Source organism: Phaethon aethereus (assembly GCF_964289735.1).
Source record: "Phaethon aethereus genome assembly, chromosome: 15".
Lineage (NCBI taxonomy): Eukaryota > Metazoa > Chordata > Aves > Phaethontiformes > Phaethontidae > Phaethon > Phaethon aethereus.
In genome coordinates, this window is record NC_138591.1 from 12,835,061 (window position 1) to 12,861,061 (window position 26,001).

The window sequence follows — 26,001 nt, forward strand, 5'->3', positions numbered from 1 at the left end:
GCCAGGCAGGTTCACGGGGAAGAGTTCGGGATGTTTCTGAGGCAGTGCAGCAAAATGTAACCATGTTAGTGCTTTTTATGAAATGTTACCGCTGATTACATTAACTCACTAAACCTTCCTGGGTTTTACGAGTTATGCTAGTCTGCAGCACCCTCCCGGGCATCTGGACCCTTTCTAATTTTGGTCCCTCCCCTTGCCACCCTTTCAGAAGGGCTCCCCAAGAGTTTTGTCATTTGTCTGGCAGAATTGGGGCAAAATGACTTTTCCAGACCTAGTGGCAACTAATGCTTAAGGAGCAGCTGGCAGGAGGTGCAAGTAGCTGGCATGCCATTCCCTTTTCACAGTCACAGAGCATATTGTTCCCAAAATTTTATTCATCCATGCTGGCTCAAGGCCTAGGGAGATACAGCTCCAAAGCAGGGTATCGTTGCAGAGTTATATTCAGGAGAGCAAGGGCTGAGGGAAGTGGAGGAGGAGGAGGCATGAAGAGGAAAAGGCTCTTTGCATCACTGTGAAGGATTTGAATGTAGAAAATAAAATAGCCTAAGATATAAAATTGTCTTTATAAGAAGCTTCACTGTTTGAATAATGCATCACTACCTTGTTTAATAGTGATCCATTGCAGATCTATTTCTATTTCTATATGTACTTCAGACCACACACTATATATTCTACATTCATAATTTTTTGATTTAATTTTATAGTTGTTTTTAGGAAATCTGTTTCTTAATGACAAATAATTTGTCTTGGGGTTTCTATTTATAAGTATCTTTCACAGTAGAACTGTAGTAATGAAGTCCAGCAGTTCAGAGCCTCAACAAGATAAAGAAGAAAAGACAAAATTTGGCTTCACTCCTGCTTTTTTAGGTATGATGCTGGGTGAATGCCAAGCCCAGACAGGCTGGCTGTCTAGATTATTAAAACGGTTGGTTTGTACTGTTTGGAGGAAAGAGAAATATCACCAGATGACACATTGGTTGTGACGCATTTCATCTGCTTTAAATTTCAGTTTGGAAATCCCTTCTTTGGGAGAGGAGGGGAAAGAGTTTCTTCTATGAAACCTGTATTTCCCTGAGTGTCTGCTGTTTCTCTTCATGGCCTGCGGTTGTCACAGCTTTGAAACACTGCCCCATGGTGAAGGCAGCAATAAATAAAAAATGATAGTCCCCAGCGATGGCACCTGAGGAATTTATCAAATTTGATTATCTGATCTGGACTGCAGGATGAGGGTGGGAAATGTGGGTCTGAACTCCTGGCAGCGAGGACTCCCACGGGCTTTCCGCTCCCCGCAGCTATCAGGCTGCATGCTTTATTGTACAGGTCAAGTAACTAAGTTCTTTTCTTTGGAGGTAGCTTAGGAGTGATATGTTTTCATTAATGCCTCTGCCTTACCCATTACATCTTTCCCAGCCAGTGATCTGTTTGGGAGATGGATACTAGGTAGATTTCACACTAATTATAAACCAGCCTGCCGTCGCAGAGCTGGCTCTGTTCCTGAGCCTGACAAGCCCTGAATTTCTACTTTTAAAAGTCTGAATCTGCATAAAATTATCATTATTAAAAAAAAAAAAAAAAGGAAGGAGCAAATATCAGAGCAACCAGAAGAAAGGGCATCTGAATCAGTGTGTGCTTCCGGTCTCTAAACTTGTTTTTAAGACCACGGGACATTTGCTGAGAGTGTTCGCACAACCCGTTTGGTTTCTAAAGGCGTAATTCCCCTCTGGTGTGCAGCCCCTCCGTCCTGCAGCCCCCCTGACTGGCTCTCCCCCCGTGCCCCGCCGTCCCTCCGGGCGCACTCGCGGAGCCCCTGGTGCTTTGCCGGGCTGGAGCTTGGAGCAGTTTCTCCCGTGATCACACTCACACCTGCCAGAGTGAAGGTTTTAAAGGTAACCCTGGGAATTCAAAACATAACGTTGCCCCCGCCAATCTAGCAATTTATTTATCGGTAGATGCTGTAATGTTATGAAAAGCGGTTAGTGGAGAAGAGGCTTAAACCTTGGCAGGGGAGAAACCAAAGGATCCTTCCTATAGGAAAAGCAGCTGTTGTTACTAATTGTGTTCTGTTACACAACTTGATCCTAGCACAGACGGTTTCACATTCATATTTCAGTGGACAGATGGAAAGAAAATAAACATAAAATAGAGAAAAATGGAGCAAACATCAAAACAAACTGTTTGGAGGGAAGAACAGGGATTTTTTTTTTCTGTATTAGTTTTGGTGAGAACATTTTTTGTCATATGTGTAATAATTATCACAACTACATTGTATCCATTTATTTTTAATGGATCAATTAATTGACAAGTTTTAATTTCTCGCATTGCTCCAAGGACTCCAAGGGTCTGTGTATGTACACGCACGCAATTGCTAGCTTTAAAAATCCAGGTCTTTTCTAGATGTCCTAAATTTTTTCATATTTGTAGAATTATTTTTGTACATATGACTTCTTTTTAATGCTGTGATCCTTGCATCTTTCTAGAAGAGTATTTCAGTTTTATTTTAAGCATAAGTAGACCTGTTTGGCCGCAGCGAGCGCAGAGTGCTGCCGCTTCAATATGTAGGCTAGCTTTACCCTGTCTCTACAGCAGCGCTTCCTCGAGGCTGTGCAACCCTTCTGAGGGATGGTACCAGACTGTATTCCACATTTTTGACTTCTAGCCCCATGAATCTCAAAAATCGCCGTTTCCCTTGCCTTCTGGCCAGGGTCTGCCCTCAACTTGGCTTTCCCCCAGAGAAGCCGGTTGATTCAGCGACTCGTTCGTACGCTGTTGCCTGTGGCAGAAGTTACCCTGAAAAGGAGAAACAAGGGACTAAGTCTCTCGACTCACTACTCTTAATGGGGGACCAGGAGTAAGCACAGCTTACTCTAAGGGAGAAGTAAGTTGTAAAGTAGTGCTGCAGGGCTCTCTGGGACACACGTGGGTGGGCATGAGAATGCCCGTCCTGAGGACATGAATAGCTGGGAGGCTGCTCCCTGCCTGGCGTCCCAGAGATGCAGAATGGGGAGGGTACTGCTGGGTGGGGACTGCCCTGAGCACTGTCACTGCAGAGGTTCCAGAGCTGACATCGCACCCGCTTCAGTTTTGCAGGATTGCTCTCCTGTGCGTTGTTGCATTTTCATTCTGTCACTGTTCATTTGCTCACCTGCCCCACAGAAGTTTATGAAGCTGGGGCTAGGGTTGATCTTTCTTTGAGGCAAAGTGATCTTTATAATATATATATAGGTTGGGTTTTTTCCCATGAAAAAAATGCTTGCCACAGAACTCCTTGCATCTATTAGGGGAACGTAATATATACGTATCTTGCATATACGTATATACATATATATGGTAAACATCAAAAGAAACCCCATAGCTTGCAAACATTTTTGCTGTTGTATAACATAGAAGCAGAATGTCTCAAAGATTCTGCTCCAGGAGTGGTTGCACCTTTGCTGGTGTTTCAACTCTTTTCACACAGCATGGGAAATCCTTACCAAACACCTTCTGGGCAAAAAAGGTCCATGTCTTCTGTAAGGAGACTGGCCAGAAAGGTGCTTCTGTTTCAGCAATATTGTACCCTAGCAAATGGTCTTCTAAAAACTGAACTCTTCTAAAAATTGACGTCTTATCCATTTGGCAAAGCTATTTTCCCATTTGTTAATGGATATTAGAGTGAATGAATATGCAATATAATATTTACAGGGTAGGAAAACCCACCTGCTCTATAAAAATTAAGTTGGAAACCTTGAGAACAGTTTGCAACCTTGATGCTTCCAAGGCTTGCTGTAAATACTGCGGGAACAGTGTTCTGCTGTGGTGTTTCAACACTTCTCTTTTCAGTTTTGTTGGGGAAGGTGACAAGCAAAAAAGAATTGTATAAATGTTTAAAAATATTTAAAATATATAGTACAGGCTTGGTTCATTGCATGATAAAAACCTGTTTTGGATTCAGTGGGAGAAGAGTTTAACTTCTGCCCAAAAATCCCATTTTTCGTACATGTATTGCTTGGAAAATCTTACTCAGAAACTTCAGTTTGCAAAAGTTAATTAAGACTTCAGCATCACAATACCATCACAAGGCCTGCTGCTCTCTTGTCTTTGCAAAAGTTATAGAACTAATGAGGTATAAAAGCAGATTAACTACTAATCCAAGGTGTAGGCTGAATTACCCCCTTAAAGTAACCAGCTCAAATAATCAAGCACCTCATTTAGTTAAGAACAGGAGTATGCAACTCCAAATCTACTTCAGAAATATATTTTGACCAATTCAGAAACCAACGACATCTTGCACAGAATTAATCTTGGGCTTAAAACTCTATAAAAATAATGTATAATAGAAATAATCTCTTTTCTCACTCTTCCCAACCAGGAACAGAGAAGCACACGCTTGTTTTTCATAGAGACAAACAGTTTAGGATCTTGGCCACTAAGAGCTGAGCAGGACTTCTCTCCTTTGTGGAGGGAAAACAACAATGCAAAAGAGAGTGGAGACTGTAGGCACTGGTTTCTGAAGAACACAGGCAGTTGATGGATTTTGTACAGAAGAGTGTGCTTGGGAAAACAAGAATCTCTTCGTAGTTCTTTTTTACTGCTGCAATTTGAGCAACTGGGGTAGCTCATTCTGCATCACTCACGGATACCTTTGTATATGACTCAGACAATACAATTTTAAGAGACTTTTACAGATTAGGGTCTTTCTTTTTTAACTTGCAAAATGAGTTTCACTACTAAATGGCTGGTAAATTCACACCGTTTAAAAATATACAACAGAGTTCAGTTTTTCATTTTAGATTTGTGGTTCATCTTTCTTTTTGGAGCACTGGAGCAGCACTGCGTCTTGTGATGGTCCTTGACTAGCTTCTAGGCTAGTGCATTTGCATATCAGTCCTAAAACATGACGAGTGATGTCTGAAATCCGGGGTAGTGATCCTACCAAACTACATAAAACAAGGGTTCAACTCAAGTTCCGATCACCGATGGCTATGTAATTAAAAGCCCAACTGGACACAAAAGCATGATGCAGTACGTCGTGCATGTTTGTGGTCCAGCCCTTAGGAAGAGACAAAATGTGTGGCTTTCAGTTTTTTTGAAATGAGGTGATTTCTGCCTGGGCCCATAAGATGATATGTTCACTGGAGGGGGTTATTTCATCTGTATCAATCAGGAGGGAACCTGTGAGGGAGGGTGCAGAAGTACAACTACAAGCAGTGCGTGTTTTCACAATATGTCCTTGTTTTCCCCTTGCGGTGGCTTCCTGGGCATTTTATTCCTTGGGTCATGGTGCTTTTGACTTTCAGCAGTGAGTGAATGTTACACCAGTTTCTTATGTGTATGCACAAGCAAGTTCTGCCTGGTGGCTTGCCACTTGCTCTCAAGGTGGCAAACAAGCTTTTTATTCCCAAGCAAACTCTGTCAGTGCTGGATGAAAAAGGTAATATATGGGAAATGAGTTCAACTGAAAAGCAAAGTTCTGCCAAGGGGAAAATTTTCACGCTGAAAATCTGTCACAAAATATGAGTTATTACGATGGGTGAATTTACAAATTGCTGTCAAACCAGTGCTGAATTATGTTAATATGGCTGTTTAGGGCAGTGTGCATTTAATTATTAAGTGTTATGATACAATGCCATTATTTCTTCTGGGTTTATTTACTTTTATTTCATGTGCTTCTGCTATTGGGATTTTCAGGGAGCTATGTCAATAGAAAGCCTTCTCCTTTGAACGTAGAGCTGAAGAATTTTGTCTATGTCAAATTCACCATGAGACCATGCTACTACTGCTACAAAAAAAAAAAAAAAGCACATGTAAACCAGTATCGGTTTCTTGTGGGTAAAACATTACAGAACAATGTGTGAAGACTAGTTAGAGTAACTTTAACGCCCTTCAAAACACATCTGTCTGAGGGACTGAATGACGCTAGTGTTTTAGCTAGTGAAAGCTTAGATTGAAATTCATTCAATTAAAACCACTGAGAATTCAGTGCAATTCAATGCAATTAACTTCAGACTATGCATATGAGGAGGAGAGCACATTATCTTCTGGAATTGCCATGGGTTCTCCAAGATTCTGAATGGCAGTTTTACCTCTCACCCACGGGATAGCCTTGTCAGGCTCACGCTGACAGTCTGGAGTTCTGATTTTTTTCAGCAAGACCAAAGAACACCAATTCCAATACCGGCCTTATACTCGTTTCCCTTCCATGCCTGATTTTCTTAGGTGAGGGAATTTCAGATAATGTATAAAATGATAGATTTTTGCAATATCACCGTCTGGGGAGCTTGACCTGTAAGCTGTGGTAGTTCAGACTCTTAGCAGTAAGTTCCCTGTATTTGTACGTTAAATAAAAACTGTAATTTCTCATCACTCTTTCTGACCCTCGAGTGGTGGAAACAATCTGTTCTCACTGAGAAACACTGAAGCTGTATGGAACTGGAGCAAATATAAATATGGATTTATGTTATAAATCTGTGGAAAATTTTGAGAGAAAATTATTTTTGAGGAAAGCCAAGTTTGTTAGATGGCCAGAACGCCGGCATTTCTGAATCAACAAAAGGACAATGCTTTGGAAAAGAGGGTACGCGGTTCAGTGATGAATGGAAAACAACAGTTAGAAATCAAAACCTGTACATACTAATCGGGAAATGGAAAAACTAGGTAGACTATGTTAGAATTAGTATAAACTCAATAAGGAATTTAAGACCTTCGGGGCAAATCGGTGGCTAGAAAAGCTGTAGGACGCTGTAGAGTTGAAGGGTGTCTCTAAGCTGGCGAGTGCAGGTCCCCACGGCAAGTGGGTCAGGTCCCCTGCAGTACCTGGCTGCCTGGGGCTCCTGGCCTGCGGCTGGTGTTTGTGGGGCCACCTGCGGTGCCGTTCTCCAGCCCTCCTCAGTGCCGTCGGTGGCACAGGCCAGGCCACAGCAATGACTCGGCAGAGATGGTGTAATCATTGCTAACGACAGGATTGTTAATAAGAAGTAGCGTTCCGTCCTTAGGCATGCGGGTTAGCACGGCAATACGGGAGAACAGAGAAAGCAAGCAACAGTTCTGTGGCACATCTTAGGAGAGGTACCTCTTGCTGTAGCACTGAGTAATTTCCTTCTGTTGAAATAAATTCAGAGAAAATTTTCAGCCAAATAAGTCTTCTCTTTTGTAGCTGAACAGAGAGCCTGTGGTAAATAAACAGTTTTATTGATTCAATGCCCAGACTGGTAAGTCTAAAGGCAGGAAATTTGGGGTCGAACTGACATTTTCAACAAAATTAAAAAATATTCCTTCTTCCTGCATATTTTGTTCTGAGTCCCTCTATTTTTTTTTTCTATTCAAAGTGCTAATTAGTTTCTATATCTTTTGAAAGCCATTTAAAATTAACTCAAATACAAAAAAAATTTAAAACATAGATCTTTTTTCTTTTTGAAATTGCTGAGCTGAAATATTATTGACCCTTTCAAAGTTTTCATGTCAGGTTTTGGCCGAAGGTGTTAGTGCAATTTATCCAAGTGTCACAAAGACACTGTGTATAACTACAGTGTCGGGAAGGGCTGACAGGACTCTTGGAGGTCTAAACAGGTGAAGCCAGAGTAGATGCACTTACCTCTGAGTATTACTCGAGTGAAACAATAGTGTAATGTTACATACAGGGCTGATATAGACAGGTTTAAAATGGTCCTGAAAAACTGTTGAGGTGGTGCAAAGTGCCAGAAAGATTATTCATGGAGTGTAGAGGTCATGCATAATGTGGAAGCTGCTTTCAAAAATTATGTCTGCATTAAAAGTCGTATGTAAACAATATTTTTGCTTTGTCTTCTGCTATGGACTGCCTTGAAATGCTCAGACTCTCATGCTGCAAATGTAGGCTTTTCACAGCATTAGCAGGATTTGGTGCATGTATTTCTTCAGTGGTTCTGATGACTGAACTAGCTTGCTCATTAACCGTTGGACAGCTCATTAATTTTTCAATGAACTTTTTTTCCTTGCCTTCTAGGTTTATGATGAACGTGACTTGGGAAGGTAAAGATTTGTCCTTCACAGCAGATGGTTATCAGGCACACCCCAGGCTGGTGGTGATAGTACTGAACAACGATCGCGAATGGGAAAAGGTGAGCATTACCTCTGGGTAAAAGACGTGAGAGGAGGTAGGAGAGACTTGGTAGAACCCTATCAATGAGAAGTAGACAGGTTAACGTCACAGATGTCAATGATGATATTCTACTGTAGCGGGTTTGTCACAACAGTTCAGAAAAGATAATTTTACCTATTCTGGGTAGGTCTAAGGAGTTTTAACAGGGAAAGCAACACATCAGTGAAGATCTGCTACATGGATTTCAGAAGATTTCTGTGAAACACATCTTGCATTTCTTCTTACAGTTTTTTAAAACAAAATGGATACTTTTTAAAAATCCTCTGTGTCTTATTATCAGGGTTAATCATATATGCAAGTAATAAAAGAAAAGTGTTATCATGAGCATTTTTTCTTTAAAACTCTCACCTCATCCTGCGATTGTTTTGGCTCTGAGTTTTGAAGGCTATCTGTGGTCCCGTATTTTAAAAACAGGGGACCTTAGAAACTGTTTGCAATATGAGACTATAGGAAAAAAGACATGTATATCATCCACCAGTATTATTTTAAATTCATAAAGCATGATCCTGCATTACCTAAATTGCTGCTGAAAGCGATGAGCTCTTTTCTTATAGTTTTAGGATCCTATAAAATGAACTTAAAACTCCAGTTTGTAAGACTGCAAGAATCCTCATGATGTTGAATAATAATGACAAAATAAGAATTACTGAAGGACATCTCAATAAATATGCTAGTCATGCAGAAGCAGAGAGAGTAGTCCTAGATTATGCTATGTATTTCTTTATGTTCATTTGATGCAAATTTAATTCTCTGGATAAATTTAATCCTATCCAAATGTGTCAGTCTGAATCTTTGGAGGAATCTTTTGCTCGGTAATCATTATGAAAATTTCTTACCCTATTTTAAAATTCTTCAACAGTCGGCATATCATACATAATGTTCTGGAAAAAATATTATACTACTTAGGGAATATTAGTATGAGGCACCAAAGGGAGAAAGTGGCTAGAGAGGCAGCCAACAATGCTTATGGTATAATAATTTAATCTATTTTGTACCTTGAAACTTCTCTAACGAGATCATTTAAAGGACAAGGAGAGATTGTTTTGATGCTTTTGAAAACTGAACTAACAGCAAAGAAATACTGGATCTATGAACTGACATTATTTCCAAGAAATAACTTGAGCCTGTTTTAACCTTCAAGTGACTCCCCTGTCAGTGAATGGAAGGTTTGCTGCAGGTTTTGCTGTATGTAACTGTGTCAGAGGGAAGAAGTGAAAGGCAGCCAAGAACGGGCTGTCACCACCAGAATTATTCTTCTGACCACAAGCTGATCCCTGCCTCTGTGGATGAAGACAAATAAACTGACTAATCAATTATCCTGGCAAGCTGGATGTAGCTCTCGACTATCTCGGGGCACCCCACATTTATATCGGCAGAGCGTCACTGTGCCCTTCAGAAATAATAGGACAGTCGCTCTGACTTAGAGATATGAGAAGGCCCTTGCCCACCCCCTGGTGCAACTCTTTCCAAGTTGCGTTTCTCACCCCATATCTCTTAGCCCATTTCTTTCTCCGTGTTCTTTTCTCTTTGCGCTGTTTTGCTCGACTTCAAAACTGTCAAAATTACACATCTGAGATTTGACATTTCCTGCTTTCAGTTTCCAGACAGGCACGTGCTTTTGCTTCCAATTACAGTATTGCAATGAGTATCGTAAAAGTGTTTTGTTGAAATCTTATTAAATATCGTAAATCCTATATGGAAAACATGAAGTCCTAGAATCTAATTAAATTATTTACTCATGAAAAACTGGCAATGCAACAGCCTGCTAATCCTTGAAATGTAACTAAAGTACATAGATATTGCAGGTAGCCACTTTGTTACTTATGTGAGAAAGTCTAATTGTGGTTTATGTGATGATTTTTTACTATTTTGTCCTGAAAAAACAAGATTTAATATTAAAACTCAATTTTCTTTGGTTTTAGTATATTAATCTGCTTTTACTTAAATACAGTTTGTCCTTGGTCTCAAAATTGATATACTTGACTCGAGGCTTGATGTTATAGAAAATCTATTCAACCATAGTTGAAGAATATACATCTTACCCCTAGGAAAATGAGTTCCTTTTCCTTTACAAATGACTCAGTATCAAAACTTTGAAGTGGTAACCTCGCATATAAATGGGGTTGACTGAGGGATTTGTCCCATATCAGATTTTGAAAAAAAGCTGGTTGGATGATAATAGTTTGAAGACTGAAAATCACTTTTGGGCATGTTCAGCAGGCATCCAGCAAGATATTTTGACAGATCCTAAAGCAGCTACTCAAACTTCTGACATCAACATTCATATTCTTGCCGCTAATCTTGACAGGCAAAGGGACTGCTGTTCTCAGGCAAGAGATTTTTAAGAAGACAAGCTTAATGTGCTTGTTTCAGTGAAAGTTGATAAATTTGCCAGTGTTAACAGTGTTGCCCAAATATCACTCAGGCGCTGCAGGAACACTGTGGTAGTGCTGAAAAATCCTCAGAGGTCCAGCAGTACCAGCTGCAACTCCCCCATAGAGCTTATCTCCGTGAGGTGTGAGCTGGACGTCTCACCGGGCCCATTAACCTCACTGAGTTGCAAACTTCACAGTCTGCTAGTCTTTTTTTTAATAAGTTGGAAATAAAACCAATCAATCCAATATTAAAATCATATACTAGAATATAATTAGCAGTGGAAAAACGAGGCGGTTTAATTAGCTGTGCATATCATATGTGTTAAGTAAGGTAGGGAGGGCTGTATAGCATTTAAAGTTGAGTGTGTTCCACGTGTAAAGATGAGTTCCAGGGTAAAAACAATTTTTACTCGTTCTCCCAGAGAGATACAGATAAAAGTACCATGGTGGTCTGTATTCTGGGTGAATTAGTGAGATACGTGTGTGCTATATTTTTGTAGCTAATGAATTTTTACAGGAAGCAAGAGTAACAGGTACGACATGGCACAATTGCTAGTCAAATGCCACTGCAAGAACCATTACTTACATCCAGGTTTAGTCTAAATGTAACCAATCATCTTTACCTTTCTATTAGTGCAGGATTTAATGTAGAACTTGATTTTGCTCTGGTTAAGTAGCATATGCCAGATTTACAAGCTCTGTGTGAGGTTGTACACATTTGTATCTAAGTAGGAATGAGTGGGCAGAGGGTGCATGATTCCTGCCTGGCATAAATGAACCAAGGTCTTCACAGGGCTCCATCTGGCTACCAAATTCCACCGTCATATAGCTGAGAAAAGACGGCTATCATATCTAATGGTATAGCTGAAACTTCACCGGACAAGAACTGAAAAACCTAACACTCGGCCAGATTTCTGACAGAGCTTTTTGTCAGAGCACTGTGATAATAAAAAGTCACTGAGATGGAATAGGGTAGTTTCTTGTGAAATCTCCATTGATTTCAGAGCAGGGGTCATGACAGCTGAAGGATCCTGATGCCTCATGATAGAAATTTCCTAAAAGTTGTGAAGAAATGCATATATTTTAACTCGAACTGAGGAAATTGCATGATCTAATCATCCATTTGCTGGTATATCCCTTGTCAGTAGCTCTGTGGCCTACCATGATATATTATCTTTGCCTATAGCAGAAACAGCACACTCTTTAACATCTGTTGGGTTGTCATTTTCTTTTTCCCATCCTTGTTGCTTAGTGTATTTAGTCTTCCTGTAAATATGTCTATCCTGACACTTACTGTCGAGTGAAAATTGCATATTGTTTCTGTATCAGTGAGCTTTTACTTAGCCTAAAGGCCTTTCCTTTGACCTTTACTGTACTGAATTGTTTGAATTGCACCAATTGTTGTGCAGCATTTCCTAAATCCTGTATTCCCAAGGAGGATGGTTCCTTCCTCTCCGATGCTGTAAAGGAATCTCAGCTACCATGGAAAGCAGTGGTGAAGTGTGCTTTGCTCCTGTTCTTTGCATCTAATATTAGAGAGGAGAGTAAAGAGTAGGAGGACTTTCAGGGAAGCTCTTCCCCTCTGGAGGTAAAGGTATGGCCATCTGGACATTTCTGGAGAGTTGCAAGATCGTCACTCAGTGCAGAGGTGACAAAAAGTCTTCCCTCGCTGGGAGTGGAGGGAGAGCCTGGGAATTTGTTTAGCTCTTTCCTGTTCTATTGACATAATCAACTCATAAAATGGCTTCTCTGTCATGAGTTTGAACTCTTGTGCTGCATAGAGTTATTTGGGGCATTTCCCAGTACCCGAACTGTACCAGCCACTGAGGATTTGGTGAGTGCTAATTACTAATTCTGTATTGAAAAATGAGGCTACAGGAGGTGGCAGCTTTTCTTTCTCCCTGTGCTTGTTATAATCTCTCTGGGTACTGTGTTTTCCTTTGAGCCCCGCTAGCTGCAGCGCTGGTGCCTTCCTGTCAGCATAAGGAGCGGCCATGAGGGAAGAGCGGTATATTTGCATACCCCATATGAGATTTTGCATCAGATTTTGAAAACTTCAAAGTCCTTAAGTGGACGTCTTAAAGCCACCCAGGACTGTAAACACTCCCTATTAATAAGACATGAAAGTACTTGCATCATACTTTGTCATTTAAATTTCGAGTGTCATTGTGAAATTTGGACCTTCAGAAACGCGAAGCGACGCCCGGGTTTGCAGCAGCAGGTGTACAACAGCTGCTGTTCCTGGAGGGAGTATTTTCCTTTTGGTTTTTGTTCTGCAGCTGCCGGTCATTGCTAGTCCAACAAACTCCGTTTATGGCTTCTGCTTGTTGACTTACAACTTACCAGAGAAGCTCTTCCTTGTAAGTGGAAAAGTGTTATAAAATAAAAGTAATAAATAGTCTTTCTATAAAGCAAGATAAAGTAGATTTTACATTTGCTCAGTGTTATTTTCTTCACAAAAGTGAGACAGCTCAAAAAGTATGTTTGCAATATGTATGTGTGTGTATAATGTAGAAAGAACATCCCTGAAAATTTTTCTCTTTTCAAAGGCTTGGTTGCATAGTCCTGGCAGTGCGTTGTTCTTACAAAAGGGTGATAGCTGTGTATTGCGTACGGTTCCCATCTGCTGGGAAAAAGAGGGTGATAGGACTGAGTTATTTGTTTGTTTTCTGTGAGATATGCCGGTGTGACAGACTCTCTTTTCGTGCCAGCATTGGCATGCAAGGGAGAACACGCTTTGCTCTTTTCTCTCTCTGCTCAGGATATGGCCTCGCTCTTTTTCTCCGATTTGATGGTCTCTGTGAGGGTGTGTGATCAGGGTTATGTCAGTCCTCCTTGTATTATTTAAAGACTGCATTAGGGTGCGGCGGGAGAGGTGACTCCGTGAGGTACAGCAATGTGTAACTTTGCAAGTTGTCTGTCTGTCTTAGGCTAGCTGTATTTATCTAACTGTTACACAAAACCACACCAAGTACTCTATTCTCACCCTCCTCGTCTGCAATCTTCAAAAAAATAAATAGGCATGTGTGAGGTGGTCAAACCATGTGTAATACAGTGAGTTTGTGAGGGGCTTTAGACAATGGTGGATGAGAACCCTGTGATTGCTAATTCAGTCTGACATCAAACAAGCTCTTCCATGCTCTCAGCTATTTTCTGCTTTCCTTCCCGAGTCCTGCAGAGATTAAAGCAAAGGGAATGTTCCAGACTGCATATAAAGATGGAGAAAATAGGAAGGACTGTACAAGTTCAAAAGAAATACAATGGTATATGTACCATTTCAAGTCCGTACTCGAAGCTGAGTTTTGCACCTACAATAGCGAATCAAGGGTTTGATTGAAACTGTACTTTTTATGAGTGTCCTGGTCTTTTGGCCATAAATAAGTATTTTTATAATCTGGGGCAGGATCTTTCCCAAAAAATTATTCTATTGCCCTTTTTTCAAGTAAGGGTCTTCTGTACTTCTCTGGGATCGAGGCCACATCATTATCAGTCTAACTAGAAATGACAGAAATGTATCATAAATCTCTGGATATTTTGTCGCCCTTCCACCCGGAAGAGGAAAGGTATTTGTATGCAGTTTTTGACAGTTCCATAATGGAGCATGTCTGCATTTTTCTGAGTGTTATTTTCAGCTTGATTTTTCTTTTTTAAAAGTGTTTGTTTTACAAATACATGCTACTGTGTTTATTACTTTAACATCTTTCTTAATGCAGTTTTACCTTCTCCTTCAGTTTTTGAATGTAGCAACACAGATATTCCATTGTATCTGTTGAGAATAAGCTCATTTTCACTTTTAATTTCTCTAGTAATGTTAATTGGATTCTTAGGAGGTCTAAGCAGGAGCCTTCTCTTTCTAGACATACTTTTGTGCTCTTTGCACTCTAAGCATGCTATTCTCTCCACCATTGCTCAACTTGCTATAGACTGTAACTAAATGTAGTTAACTGGGTTTAAAGTTGGAGCATAAAGCAAATTTTCGGACCTGTCTTTGAACTGTTCAGTAGTTTCATCTTTCAGGTTGCATAATCCAGAAGTCCAAACATTCCTCCTGTACTTTAATGCTCTATTAAATGGATGTACTTCTAAAAAAAGTCATGTTACCTAAATGAAAAAAGGGATTTTAAAGAACACATTTTACAAAAATAGCTATGTACCTAGAGGTGCTAAGGAAATGATTCCTCAGCACATGAGATTTTGTAACAGCACCTGGTTGCAGGTAAAGATGACTCTGTGATACACAGAAGTGGGGACTGGTGGGGATCTTAAATATTCTGAAACTTCCAGGAAAGATGAACGGAATAGGTGAGGAACGGGATGCAGGTGAGCCTGAGCAAACTGCCCTGATTCATCTACAGCTAAATTTCTTGTCATTAGGGAGTGGCTACACCGAGTATAAATGTTTTATCTTATATTGGCTTCATTTTAAATTCAGGATGGCTGGGTCTGCCACACGAACTCAAATACGTGAGATTCTTCTTGATGCGGTTGGAATGTGTCTCTGGCCGCCTACTGTTAATGAGTTGTGCTTTCAGCGGAGTTCTCTTGGGCAGTAGTCTTGCTTCCAGGAGCTAGGGGAAATGATTGCCCTGGCCAACACAAAGTTTTGAAATCTTAAAAATATTTCCATTCTGTTTCAGAGAAAAAAAAGTTAAAATTTCAAATTCTAATAATTTGATCCCAAACAAAAACCCCAAAACAACAGATTGGAGTAGTTGAAATTCTTCCATCTCTTATTTATCCCTACATTTTCTGATAAATTAGCATGTATTTCTAGATAGCAAGTCTGGAACTATAAGTGCAGTGTCTTTATTAAAACATCTTTATTTCTGTTTACAAGCTAGTTCAAATACTGGGTTTACATTTTGAACAGTAAAAAGCCCACTTTCTGAACTGTTTTCTTTCAAGAAATTAGGACAATGGAAATTATCTTCGGAAAAGTTCTCTTCTACTCATCTCCCCACCTATCAAAATATAATTTTGGCAACCTGGCAGGTTGGTGCAGTATTCTAATTCTCTGTTTTCCTCTGGATACCCTTTTCCAAGCAGTGATGGCTTGAAGACTGAGGAGATAAGAAAAAGCTTCTGAATGGCAAAGAGAACCCTTGAGATTGATCAAGTACAAGTAGGGAGTTTTAGGCAGCAGATGAAGGAATAAGATAGTCATTCTTCACTCCACAGGAGAGGCAGTGTGTTTCTATCCTACATGTGAGTTCACCACTGTTTTATTTTTGTGTACCTGTTGGTCTTTGATAGACTGGCTATGAAAATTGTTTCTGGTCTCTGCTGAATGTGTAGAGTTACTCTTCACTGCTGTTCCACATTGGGGGTTTGTAGTTTAACCTGCAAGTTAGTGTGTTCTAGTGTTCAAATAATTTGTCATTTAAATCAGAAAATGTTGCATAGTGTCTGTAGCAGGGATACCAATATTAGTAGGTAAGCATGCTAATTTAAACACGGACCCCTTCTACCTCAAATCTAGATGCTTGAACTTGGTCGAAGGATGCCACGTTAAATTCATTTCATCAGTAGCTTTAATGAACATGGAGTAGCACACTCTGAAAATGAGTGCTGCAAAACACTGGAGGCAATTGAATTTTGAAGCTGTTCAGGTTGATAAACTATTTCACTGTAAAATGGTTTATTCAAATATCACCGTTGTCTCCTACTGAGAGCAGCAACTGAACTTTTCATGTTCTACTTTTCATATTTTACGTATGGACTTTTTCATACTCTATAGCATTTATAATGACCTTCACAGGTGAAACCAGGACTTGCATGCTTTTTTAAACTTGGATATTTTGCTTTGTTGTTATAGGTAAGCCACTTTAAGAGTCAGTGTTGAATAAGGATGCAACATTTGGGTTTGCACACAAATTCTTACACTTTATAAGCAGATGTCTTTATAATGTTCTGAAATAAAATGAGCATGTGTAGTTGTTACAACCTGTTGGTTTTTACCCCAAGCATTTGAAGGTTTTAAAGGCATTCAAAATGGATAGTGACTGGATCTAATACTAGATCTGACTTTCATAAGTGACATAAATGCCAATCCTGCAGGACACGTACGTATGGATGCAATTTCATAAACTCTCTTTATTTTGATGGGAACCTGCTCATGTTTTAGTTTTGCTTATTCTACAGCTTTCCTGTGTCATTTCAACCCTTCACGCTGTAAAAAAGGGATACTATCAATTGCACAAGGTTGTTGAAAAAACTAAATAATATATGAAGATACAAAACATTGTGTAAACAATGAATATAATTCATATTCTTAATAACAATGCTATAATTATTCTGTACAACCTAAAAGGCTTCTAATACAATTATAAAAATCCTCCCATATTTTGACTATTTGCTTTAATTGTACAAAACTAAGTTTTTACTCTCCACTTAAAATAAATGTAAAAGAAAAAAGTGTTTTGATCATTCAGAACTGTAGCAGAATGATAGAAGTACAACATGTAATCTTCAACAGTATAGCTGTTTTAAAATCAAAATACTGAATAAACATCAAAACTGTTCACTTGTTAGTCCAGCTTCCACAGCAGAGCAGCTCCAATGCCTCTGCTAACCATATATTAATTAGAAAAAGCAAATCCAACAGAAACATTTCCCAAACAAAAGGAGTGACCTACAGGCTCTTTCTAATTACTACCCTTCCTCATTTGCCATTCTTAGCCCACCAGCAAGGGTTTTCAGAGCTCTTCTGTCTTTTCTACCATTCTTCATGACATCGATAGCTTTCTCTCATACTTTTTTTTCATTGGGTCTTGGTCTCTTCTCCCAAGTAACTAGTGATAGGACGAGAGGAAATGGCCTGAAGTTGTGCCAGGGGAGGATTAGACTAGATATTAGGTAAAATTTCTTTACTGAGAGAGTGGTCAAACATTGGAACAGGCTGCCCAGGGAGGTGGTGGAGTCGCCATCACTGGAATTGTTCAAAAAATGTATAGATGTGTCACTTTAGGACATGGTTTACTGGGCATGGTGGTGTTGAATTGAGGGTTGGACTTGATGATCTTAAAGGTCTTTTCCAACCTTAATGATTCTGTGATTACGCTTTCTGACACCGTGGGTTGCTCACTGTACTGGTGGTAGCAGGGATGACCTGCAGTGGGCATGCAATTTATGCACCATGTAAAGCCCAAATGAAGTCCTTGTGACCTCTGGGCAGAGAAGTAGCGATGGCCCTAAGATGCAAGGCAAGGTTTTAATTGGTCTTAATTGTTAACTATTTTTTTAAAAATAAGGTATGAGGAGTGAATATTGAGATAAATCCATGGAATGCAACAGATAAAAATTTTTTGACCTAACATTAGAGATTCATTCAACATATAACACTTCAATACGGATGGGACTGTCAAAAGAAATTAGTATTTCCCCAAATTCAGCCATTTAAAAATATCATGCGTTATAGCCTCCTCAGAACAATAAAATGTCAGTTACTCCAGTTGCAGTATGAAAGAGTATCACGATTTCTCTTTTAACAGCATCAAAACAGTCGTTACATTGTTGATAGGCTTAGATGACTTCATATTGTCTTAGGCAGCTCGTATTGCTGTTGGTCCATGTGACAGTGATGCAAGTGCAGGAGGTGGCTTGTAGTGGGAAATGCTTCAGGATTAGGCAGAGCTGCCTCTCCCAGAGTCCTGTATCGGGTGATTTAGAAAGGCAGGTACCGCCACCGCTGCGGTCCCGAACGCACGGACGCAACTGAGCCTCAGTCACGTTTCCTTTCTTCTTGCTGGTGGGAATAGGCAGACAGTCGGGCACTTTTTCCACTTCTGAAATTCATTGTAGTACCTGGCACGTTTGACTGAAGCACTGAGCTGGCTGGAACTGTCTCCGTTCCAGATGGCCAAGTTCGTGGTGTGCTTAAGGCATAGATATAAATGGCACCATCTAAGCCAACGTAAACCAGCACAGTCTCTGCTGTGAATGTGATCATATATATCTCATAATGTGACGATTAAACTATTTTTGCAATATAACCGTCTCGAACAGAGTTAAATAGATCTGTTTCCCTGTGTATGAAATGTTTTTTTCACAAAGGCTTCACCTATTGTGTTGGTTAAATTTCATACTAGAACTGTACGTAGTCGAAATCCTGTGCCCAGTTCTCGTTGATTTAGGTGTGAATTCCTAATTCCCTGGAGATACTTTGAATTTCCTCGTTTAAGTGGATAGAGGGTTGGCATTTCTGCCTTCTACATTAAAGTTCAGCAAAACATTTTGACTTATAAACAAGGATGGAAACGAATCTGCAAAGGGCGTGTGCTTGTGTGCTTCCCTAAATAGGAGTGGATATAAATCATGTTCTTTGGGATTTTTTGTGATTCATTTTAAAGTCTTTAGAAGACAGAAGGTAGACGACAATTTTTTTACAGTTATTTTTAGGACCCGAGTGTCTCATTGTACTGTTAATTCCCAGCATTTTCCTTGAAAAAAAAAATAAATTTTAGCAGTCTTATGATTATGTTATCATTTGTTTAGCTTAAGCAACTGAAGAATTATTAAAATGCATTAGGTTAGAAATTTTGTGGATTGCTAGCTCATTTATATTACCTGTCATCATTACTCGAATAAAACATGCAATTAGATTTATGGAAACAAAGTAATTAAACACAACCTGAGGAATAACATGTGAGAGTTTTCAAAATATTTAAATCATATGCCCCTTTCTGGTGTTCTGGAAGTGGAAATAAATGTAGGTTAATTTAGAAGGGATAATTTATAACAGTAAATAAATAGAAAATTTTAATGTAAAGTGGGGTATGCTTTCTTAAACTCCCCCAACAGCTGAATAAAATATGTTATTTCTAATAAGAACTAAATCATACACAATTGAACTAGTGTTTACTAAATGTGGTTTGGCCTGGCTCAGGTGCAATGGAACCCTAGGTGAAGGCTTTCCCAGTGACTTTTCATAGAAGATTCTTCTCTTTTGAGAAGATACAGAAATGATGTTATGATACTTTGGTCGTCAGTCAGATGTGTACGTGTGTGTGTGGATTAGTCTTCTTTTTCCTTTTTCTAAAAAAAACTTTTTTTGAGAACTGTTTTCTTATTACTGCAAACTGGTCCTGGTTACAAACGGAGTATCTGGCTGCTGTTCTGGCTCAAATGGAAATGAAGCATGTCAAATTTCAGTGCAGCTATAGCCAGGTGATAGCGTTAACTGATTATAAAGCTGTTACCTCTTAAAATAATGTTATCTTATTTGTCCTTACCACAGTGCATTTTCTCACTTCATGCAATTACTGAAAACTTCTAAAGTAATTTTGATAACAAAACCCCAAGACTTGTCTTTGCAATATAATTTCCTGTACCTGTATCCCAGCACATTTAATATTAGATCTTATTTGTCAAAAACAAGCAAGCAGATATCAGCAGCCTGTGTATCTTGGCGTTTTAGGTGGGGAAATGGGAGAACAACTCACTGACCCTGAAGTACTCTGTCTGGCCAAGGTACAGCTCTTTTGCAGACAGTGACCCAGACGATAACCATTTGAGTATTGTCACCCTGGAGGAGGCTCCCTTTGTCATTGTTGAGGATGTGGATCCTTTAATGGAAAGTTGCCAAAAAAACACCGTGCCATGTCGTAAATTTGTCAAAATTAAGTAAGTAAATACATAGCGTTTTATTTTTTTTGAGTGCAAAATGTATTCCCCTATTTTCTCATTAATTGTTTCCCTTGCTTCTTTCATTGTATAATTGTTTTCTGATACTTTGCTGTTCTTTTCCTCTTGCTTCCTGTATTTGCTTTTCCTTCTGCATTTCATTTCCACTTTCTTTTTCCCTTTCCCATGGTATGCTCTTGTTTTCACATCTTCCTTTTTAAAAAATTGGAAGGTTCTGGTTATATACATGTAAGTCACATTGAATTAATGACAAGATAGTGAGTTTATAGTAAATTCAAAGTCAACTAGAATTAGCCCTTTTCAGTCACATGAAAGAAGATTATGTTCTAAAATTGGATTGTTTTAATGAGTCCTCTTTGAATTGTTTCTGGTTATGTTGAAATATGCCTGTTTTAATTAGTCTTTAACAACTTGAAAACGTCTCTTATTGAAAATGTACATTTTTATGCTGAAGTTTGGTACTCCGACATAACATGTTTTTCATAAAATTTTCAAAATTTCAAAGTGTTTTTCAAAACATAACTGTTTTCCCAGTAGAAATGTCTATGTCTCTCTTCTCTGACAGCAACTCAACTAATGAGGGAACTAATGTAAAGAAGTGCTGCAAAGGATTCTGCATCGATATCTTGAAGAAGTTGTCTAAAACCGTCAAGTTCACGTATGACCTCTATTTGGTGACTAATGGGAAACATGGCAAAAAAGTCAATAATGTGTGGAATGGAATGATTGGTGAAGTAAGTGCTGTTAGGTAAAAGAGCTCTTAAGTAAGAACTTAGCAATCTTTGTTGTTAATTGTTTTGGAGAAATGAGGTATTCTCTGCTGAGTAATATTGGTGGTGTCTTCTCTTTGTGGATCAGGTGGTATATCATCGTGCAGTTATGGCTGTGGGGTCTCTCACTATTAATGAAGAGCGCTCTGAAGTGGTTGACTTTTCAGTGCCATTTGTTGAGACTGGGATTAGTGTCATGGTGTCACGGAGCAATGGCACAGTTTCACCATCTGCTTTTCTAGGTATGATTCTCCAACCCCTCCAGATCATTTAATTGCATTCCTATAGAGTTGGGTAGGTTTCATTGTTCGGTAAGCTATGTAGCTTGTTTCTGGCATGTTTCTGTCAAGTTTTGAATTTTACATTAGGAAGGTTGTGCTGTGTCGACATGCTGATTAACATGATTATTAGCACATGAAGATACTGCTGTTGGTTTCAGATGCAGTAGGTGAAAACCACTGATAGTGATTTCAATATGAAAGAGCATCCCCCCCAATCTTCAGTTGGGAAAATTACTTCCTCAGAAGCTGCTGCTTTACGAACTAATTTATGCTTGTTTAGCCCATTATAAATGGTTTCATATATTTTTAACACTCACATTCACAAAATAATTTAAAAACCCCTTGGTGAGAAAAAGAAATCCTTATGATTAGAAGAGATCTGACAGCTAATTTGATAAGTTACCTCTGGCTTCTGAACACCATACTACTGCCCTGGAGAACTTCTGAGTGTTTTCTCCCTTGATGCAGCTGAACAGTGGAGTTGTGATGATGCAGCTGAACAATGGAGATACAGCAAAGAAATTAAAGCCTGGACAGAAAGGAGAGGGAATATAACAAAACAAAGACTTTGGTATTCTTTCCTTGTTTGTTTCTTGTTTCAGTTGTTCTTTTCTCCTTTCATTATTTCCCTCTCCTTCTCTTTTAGTGCTTATTGTTTACTTCTATCTTTGGTGGTTAGCCTGAATTTACCTGAAGCTGAAAAGAGAATGAGCCATGAGATGGATCAAAAGTGGCCAGAATGCTGTTATGTTCCTCATAGTCTCTTTGGGCCCAGTGTTTTTAAAGATATTTTGCACAGGCAAATAGTGCTAGTGACACTAAAATAATTTAAGGGAAATTGGGGGTGGGCGGGGAAATCAGTATTTTCTAGATAACTTACAGAATAGTTTAGTAAGTTCAAGTCCATTGGATCAGCAGTGATGATATTTTTTGCATGACTGATTGTATGGTTTCTTTTTAGATTGCTAAGTGTAAGTCCTTTACTTCCACTGAAATCACTTGTAGCCATCGAGGAGCAGACTGTTGGTGTAATATCAGCTACAAGTGGGCAAATAATTCAGTTTTCTTGCACAAGTATCATCATTTAGCCACAAAGCTTATTTCTCATACCTCTTCCATAAAGGCACATTACACAGCTGATGCAAATAAATACAACACAGTGAGTAACCAAATAACTCCCAAACCTGGTGATACCTAAACAGATTTTGGTGATGGTTAATATTTTTGTTTAATGAAGGAAAGACTTTTTAATGAAATTATAAGAGACTGTACTTTTGATGAAAATATTCAGGTAGTGGCTTTTCATTTCTATAAGTCATTGACTTGTAAAGGTAATTCATTTTTAAAATTGTAGTTGCAGCCTGTTGGAATTATAATTTGAAATATAAGTACTGGGGAGTTTTCTAAATGTTCTGCAAGTGCAGTTGATTTTTACTATGGACTCTGCTTACGTCTTAAAAACCTTTAAAAAAAGCTATCATCAAAAGAGAGGCTGCTTTTGCATTTTTCACAACAACATAGTTATTAGTTTTCTAAAATGCATTTAATGTTGTTGGTTTACTTGGATGTACATATAATTCCCTAATAACCCCTTCTTACAAAGCTCTGTAGAACAGCATTACTTTTGAAGAAATCTGATTTACTGCACCAGTAAATCAAGTCTGTGCTCTCAGAAGTGTATTCTGGTTTTTAGATGTAGATGAAACTGTCACTTTACTGGAACTGACTGTATTTCAATAAGGTATGCATAGTAGTAAAATACTTTGTCATGCAAAATACTATCAGGCAGATAACAATTTATGCACAGATTTTGTTTCAATTAAGTGACTGTCTAAGAATAGAGTCATCTTACATAATTCTTTTAAAAGATCTTTTAAAAATCTGCAAAATACAATATTATTTTTTTAAAATAGCACTTGATTACAGTTCATGAAATATCTGGTTTTGTGATTTGTTACTATGAACGTAGGCAAGTACAGGATTTTGTCAGAACTAGATTTCCATTCAGTGGTTGTGTCCAACAGATCTAAGTAACTGATGGGCTGACAGCCTCTTCCTCATTATCTGCTGTGCTCTGTTTCTGTTGTGGATGTCTCCTTCAAAGGAGAATTTTATCCGCATTAAAATATTTTCATATAATCCTAAAATTCAGATATACTAGGTCAACAACTATTTTTTTTTAAAGATTCTGTGGAGATTTTCTTCAACTTTAAACAAACACACAAAATAAGGGAAACCTCAGATTCAAATTTCTGTTTTTTAAGAGGGAGAGAGTTCATAGGTGAGGTCAGTTTTCTTTTCCTGGAGGCACTGGTGGAATAGGAAATCTGTGCTCCTGTTTATTTTATGCATTGTTTAAGTATTGTTTTGGTGGTGGGTGGTAAAACTCAAAGTTAGTGGAGTACGACATCTTTTTCATTGCTCAATATTCTCCATTGCCAATCATTTGAAATGTACACTAGTAAGTCATATATTAGTATTCTTCTGACCTATCATAGCTTTACTGAAAATTCTTATACAACCTGCTGCTTGCCTGGGGGAAGTTCTCTTTCTGTCCTTTGAGAATCAAAGAACAGTGCTGAATGTGGAATTTGATCTCTAATATGACAGGAAGATCGACTTTGTTATTCAATTGATTTTGTACTTGTTAAATCTTACTGCTTGCTACTCTAAATAGCTTTTTATTTTCCTGTTGTTTCTTTTAATCCTCCACCTCATTACCAGACTGCTTAAATTATTAAATACCATTCTGCTTAAATTGTTTGTAGCTCACTTTTTCACATTGGCTTGTTTTGCCCTCTGCCATATTTAGATTTTGCCACATTGCCATTGCTGTTTCTACACTGTTGCTTTTGATAAGAGTTTTATCAGGCTTGCTTGCTTCTCTGAAAATGCTCTCAAAATTGTATGATAGTTTTATGTGAATTCCAGTTTATTCCAGTTAATATGTGAATTCGTAGTATATTTGTTATTACCTGTATTTGGGTACATAATGTCCTTTACCTGTCTGCATCTGAATGAATCTTTCTCTGCCTTTTAAGAATTCTGTTGTTTTGCTAACTTACTATTCTCTTCTAAGCAAATAATTATAGTAATTGAAAGAACTTCATAACCTCTTTTAAAAATAAAATAATTTGGGGGAAAAAAAACCCAAACAAACCAAAAACCCCAAATCCCCTGTTCCTTAACCTTATCTTAAAAACAGAAGGAGAACAGTTTGGCTTAAAATTTCCCTGCCTTGCCTTTTTAGTTTGTACCCAAAATCACCAGTGGGACTATTTGGAATTTGGTCTTTTCTCGGTTTCAAATTACTGAACTGTAGCAAAGGAAAATGACTTAATGACATTTCCATGCTTGGGCCCAAATTATTATACTTCATTCTAGTTCTGGGTGAATCATTCATGGTGATTTGGGCAAGGTTCAGACTGGGCTACTGGGCTCAGCACACCTCAACTCTCACTCGTAGTTGTTTCTAGCAATGATGGAAGAATTTTCAGTGGTTCAAATTTTAGCTTAAATTCAAAGAATGAAGAAGCTAGGATGGAGGAACCTCTTGGGCTTTCAGAAACAGGCCAAGCATTGGAATACACTAATTTCTTGTCACTTCATGTGCTGCTTGATTCTGTCCTAATTTGAAATAGTATACTAAGATTTTTTTTCCCTCACACTTCAGAGCACACCTACCAAAATTAGGATTTAAAATGCCCCCAAATAAGCTGACCTAATAAAGAGATATTACTTTGCCATACAAAACCTTTCTTACATATGTCCTTGTGCCATGACAACTACCACAGGGACTCCTGAAATGGCAGAGAATTTGTGATTGAGCAAAGGTGGTATTTAAGAACTTTTTGTTATCACATACTATTACCATATCCAATCTTTTCAAAAAGTTGATGCATAGTCTGGTATTTGAAACGCCTCTTAGTTTCCTGTTCCAACCTACTTCTTTTACTTAATCCTGTTTTTTCTGTCTTTCAAACTGACATTCAGTTTTCCATAAAAACCTTTTGATTTCAGAAATTTGCTCCCAGATGAGAATGAGACTTTCAAAGGGACGTGTTTGCAGTTGGTAAAATCATCAACTTCATTGCAGGTAGATGAAAGTGAACTCAGAGGAGAAAAATTCTGAAACAAAAAAAAATAGTTTGAATGCAAGTATTTAGCTTTCCCCTAACACTTCTGGTTGTATAGAAAATGAGAAGTCTCTTCACTGGATTACGAACTGTATTAAATGTATGCGTAATTGCTTTTGCTCTGCAGAAACACAGTCATAATGGTAAGACCATTCTGTTGATACATGCATATAACGTAGGATAAATAGAAATGGGCTACCTGATTGTAAACTGAATAAGCAGTGAGTCAAACCAATTATTTACCACTCAGTGTCAGTTAAAGCTTTGTCAAAGAAAAGTATGCAGCCTCTGTTTTTGAATTGCAACTTACATTTAAGATTTTGACTGTATGAGTTCCGTGTATAGTAACAGCAGTTCTTCATATATTGCTACTTAGTTATTTGCTAGCATTTCGGTTGGTAAAAGCTAATTTAAAGAGAGCTGAAGGGCTTGCCTTGCCGAAGACATTAGAATTCTTGCGCTGCGACTGGTTTAATGAACTGTGTTTCTGTTTCTCTTGTCTGTTTTGCTGCAGAGCCTTTTAGTGCTTCTGTCTGGGTGATGATGTTTGTGATGCTTCTCATTGTGTCTGCCATGGCTGTCTTTATATTTGAGTACTTTAGCCCTGTAGGATATAACAGGAACTTAGCACAAGGGAGAGGTAAGCTTTGCATTTTACAGAACCCTAAAAAAATAATGTAT

The 26,001-nt window shown here is 38.5% G+C and overlaps 1 protein-coding gene across 1 annotated transcript in view; it reads left to right on the forward strand.

The window, feature by feature from the left end:
- GRIN2A (glutamate ionotropic receptor NMDA type subunit 2A) overlaps positions 1–26,001 on the forward strand; it is a gene marked incomplete at both ends in the record, with an annotated part of 174,296 nt that overhangs the window by 103,170 nt on the left and 45,125 nt on the right. Inside the window, 5 exons of the mRNA XM_082006717.1 lie at positions 7,961–8,075; positions 19,907–20,112; positions 20,699–20,867; positions 20,992–21,145; positions 25,835–25,960. Of these exons, the coding sequence (XP_081862843.1) occupies positions 7,961–8,075; positions 19,907–20,112; positions 20,699–20,867; positions 20,992–21,145; positions 25,835–25,960 (770 nt within the window). The remainder of the gene's footprint in view (positions 1–7,960; positions 8,076–19,906; positions 20,113–20,698; positions 20,868–20,991; positions 21,146–25,834; positions 25,961–26,001) is intronic.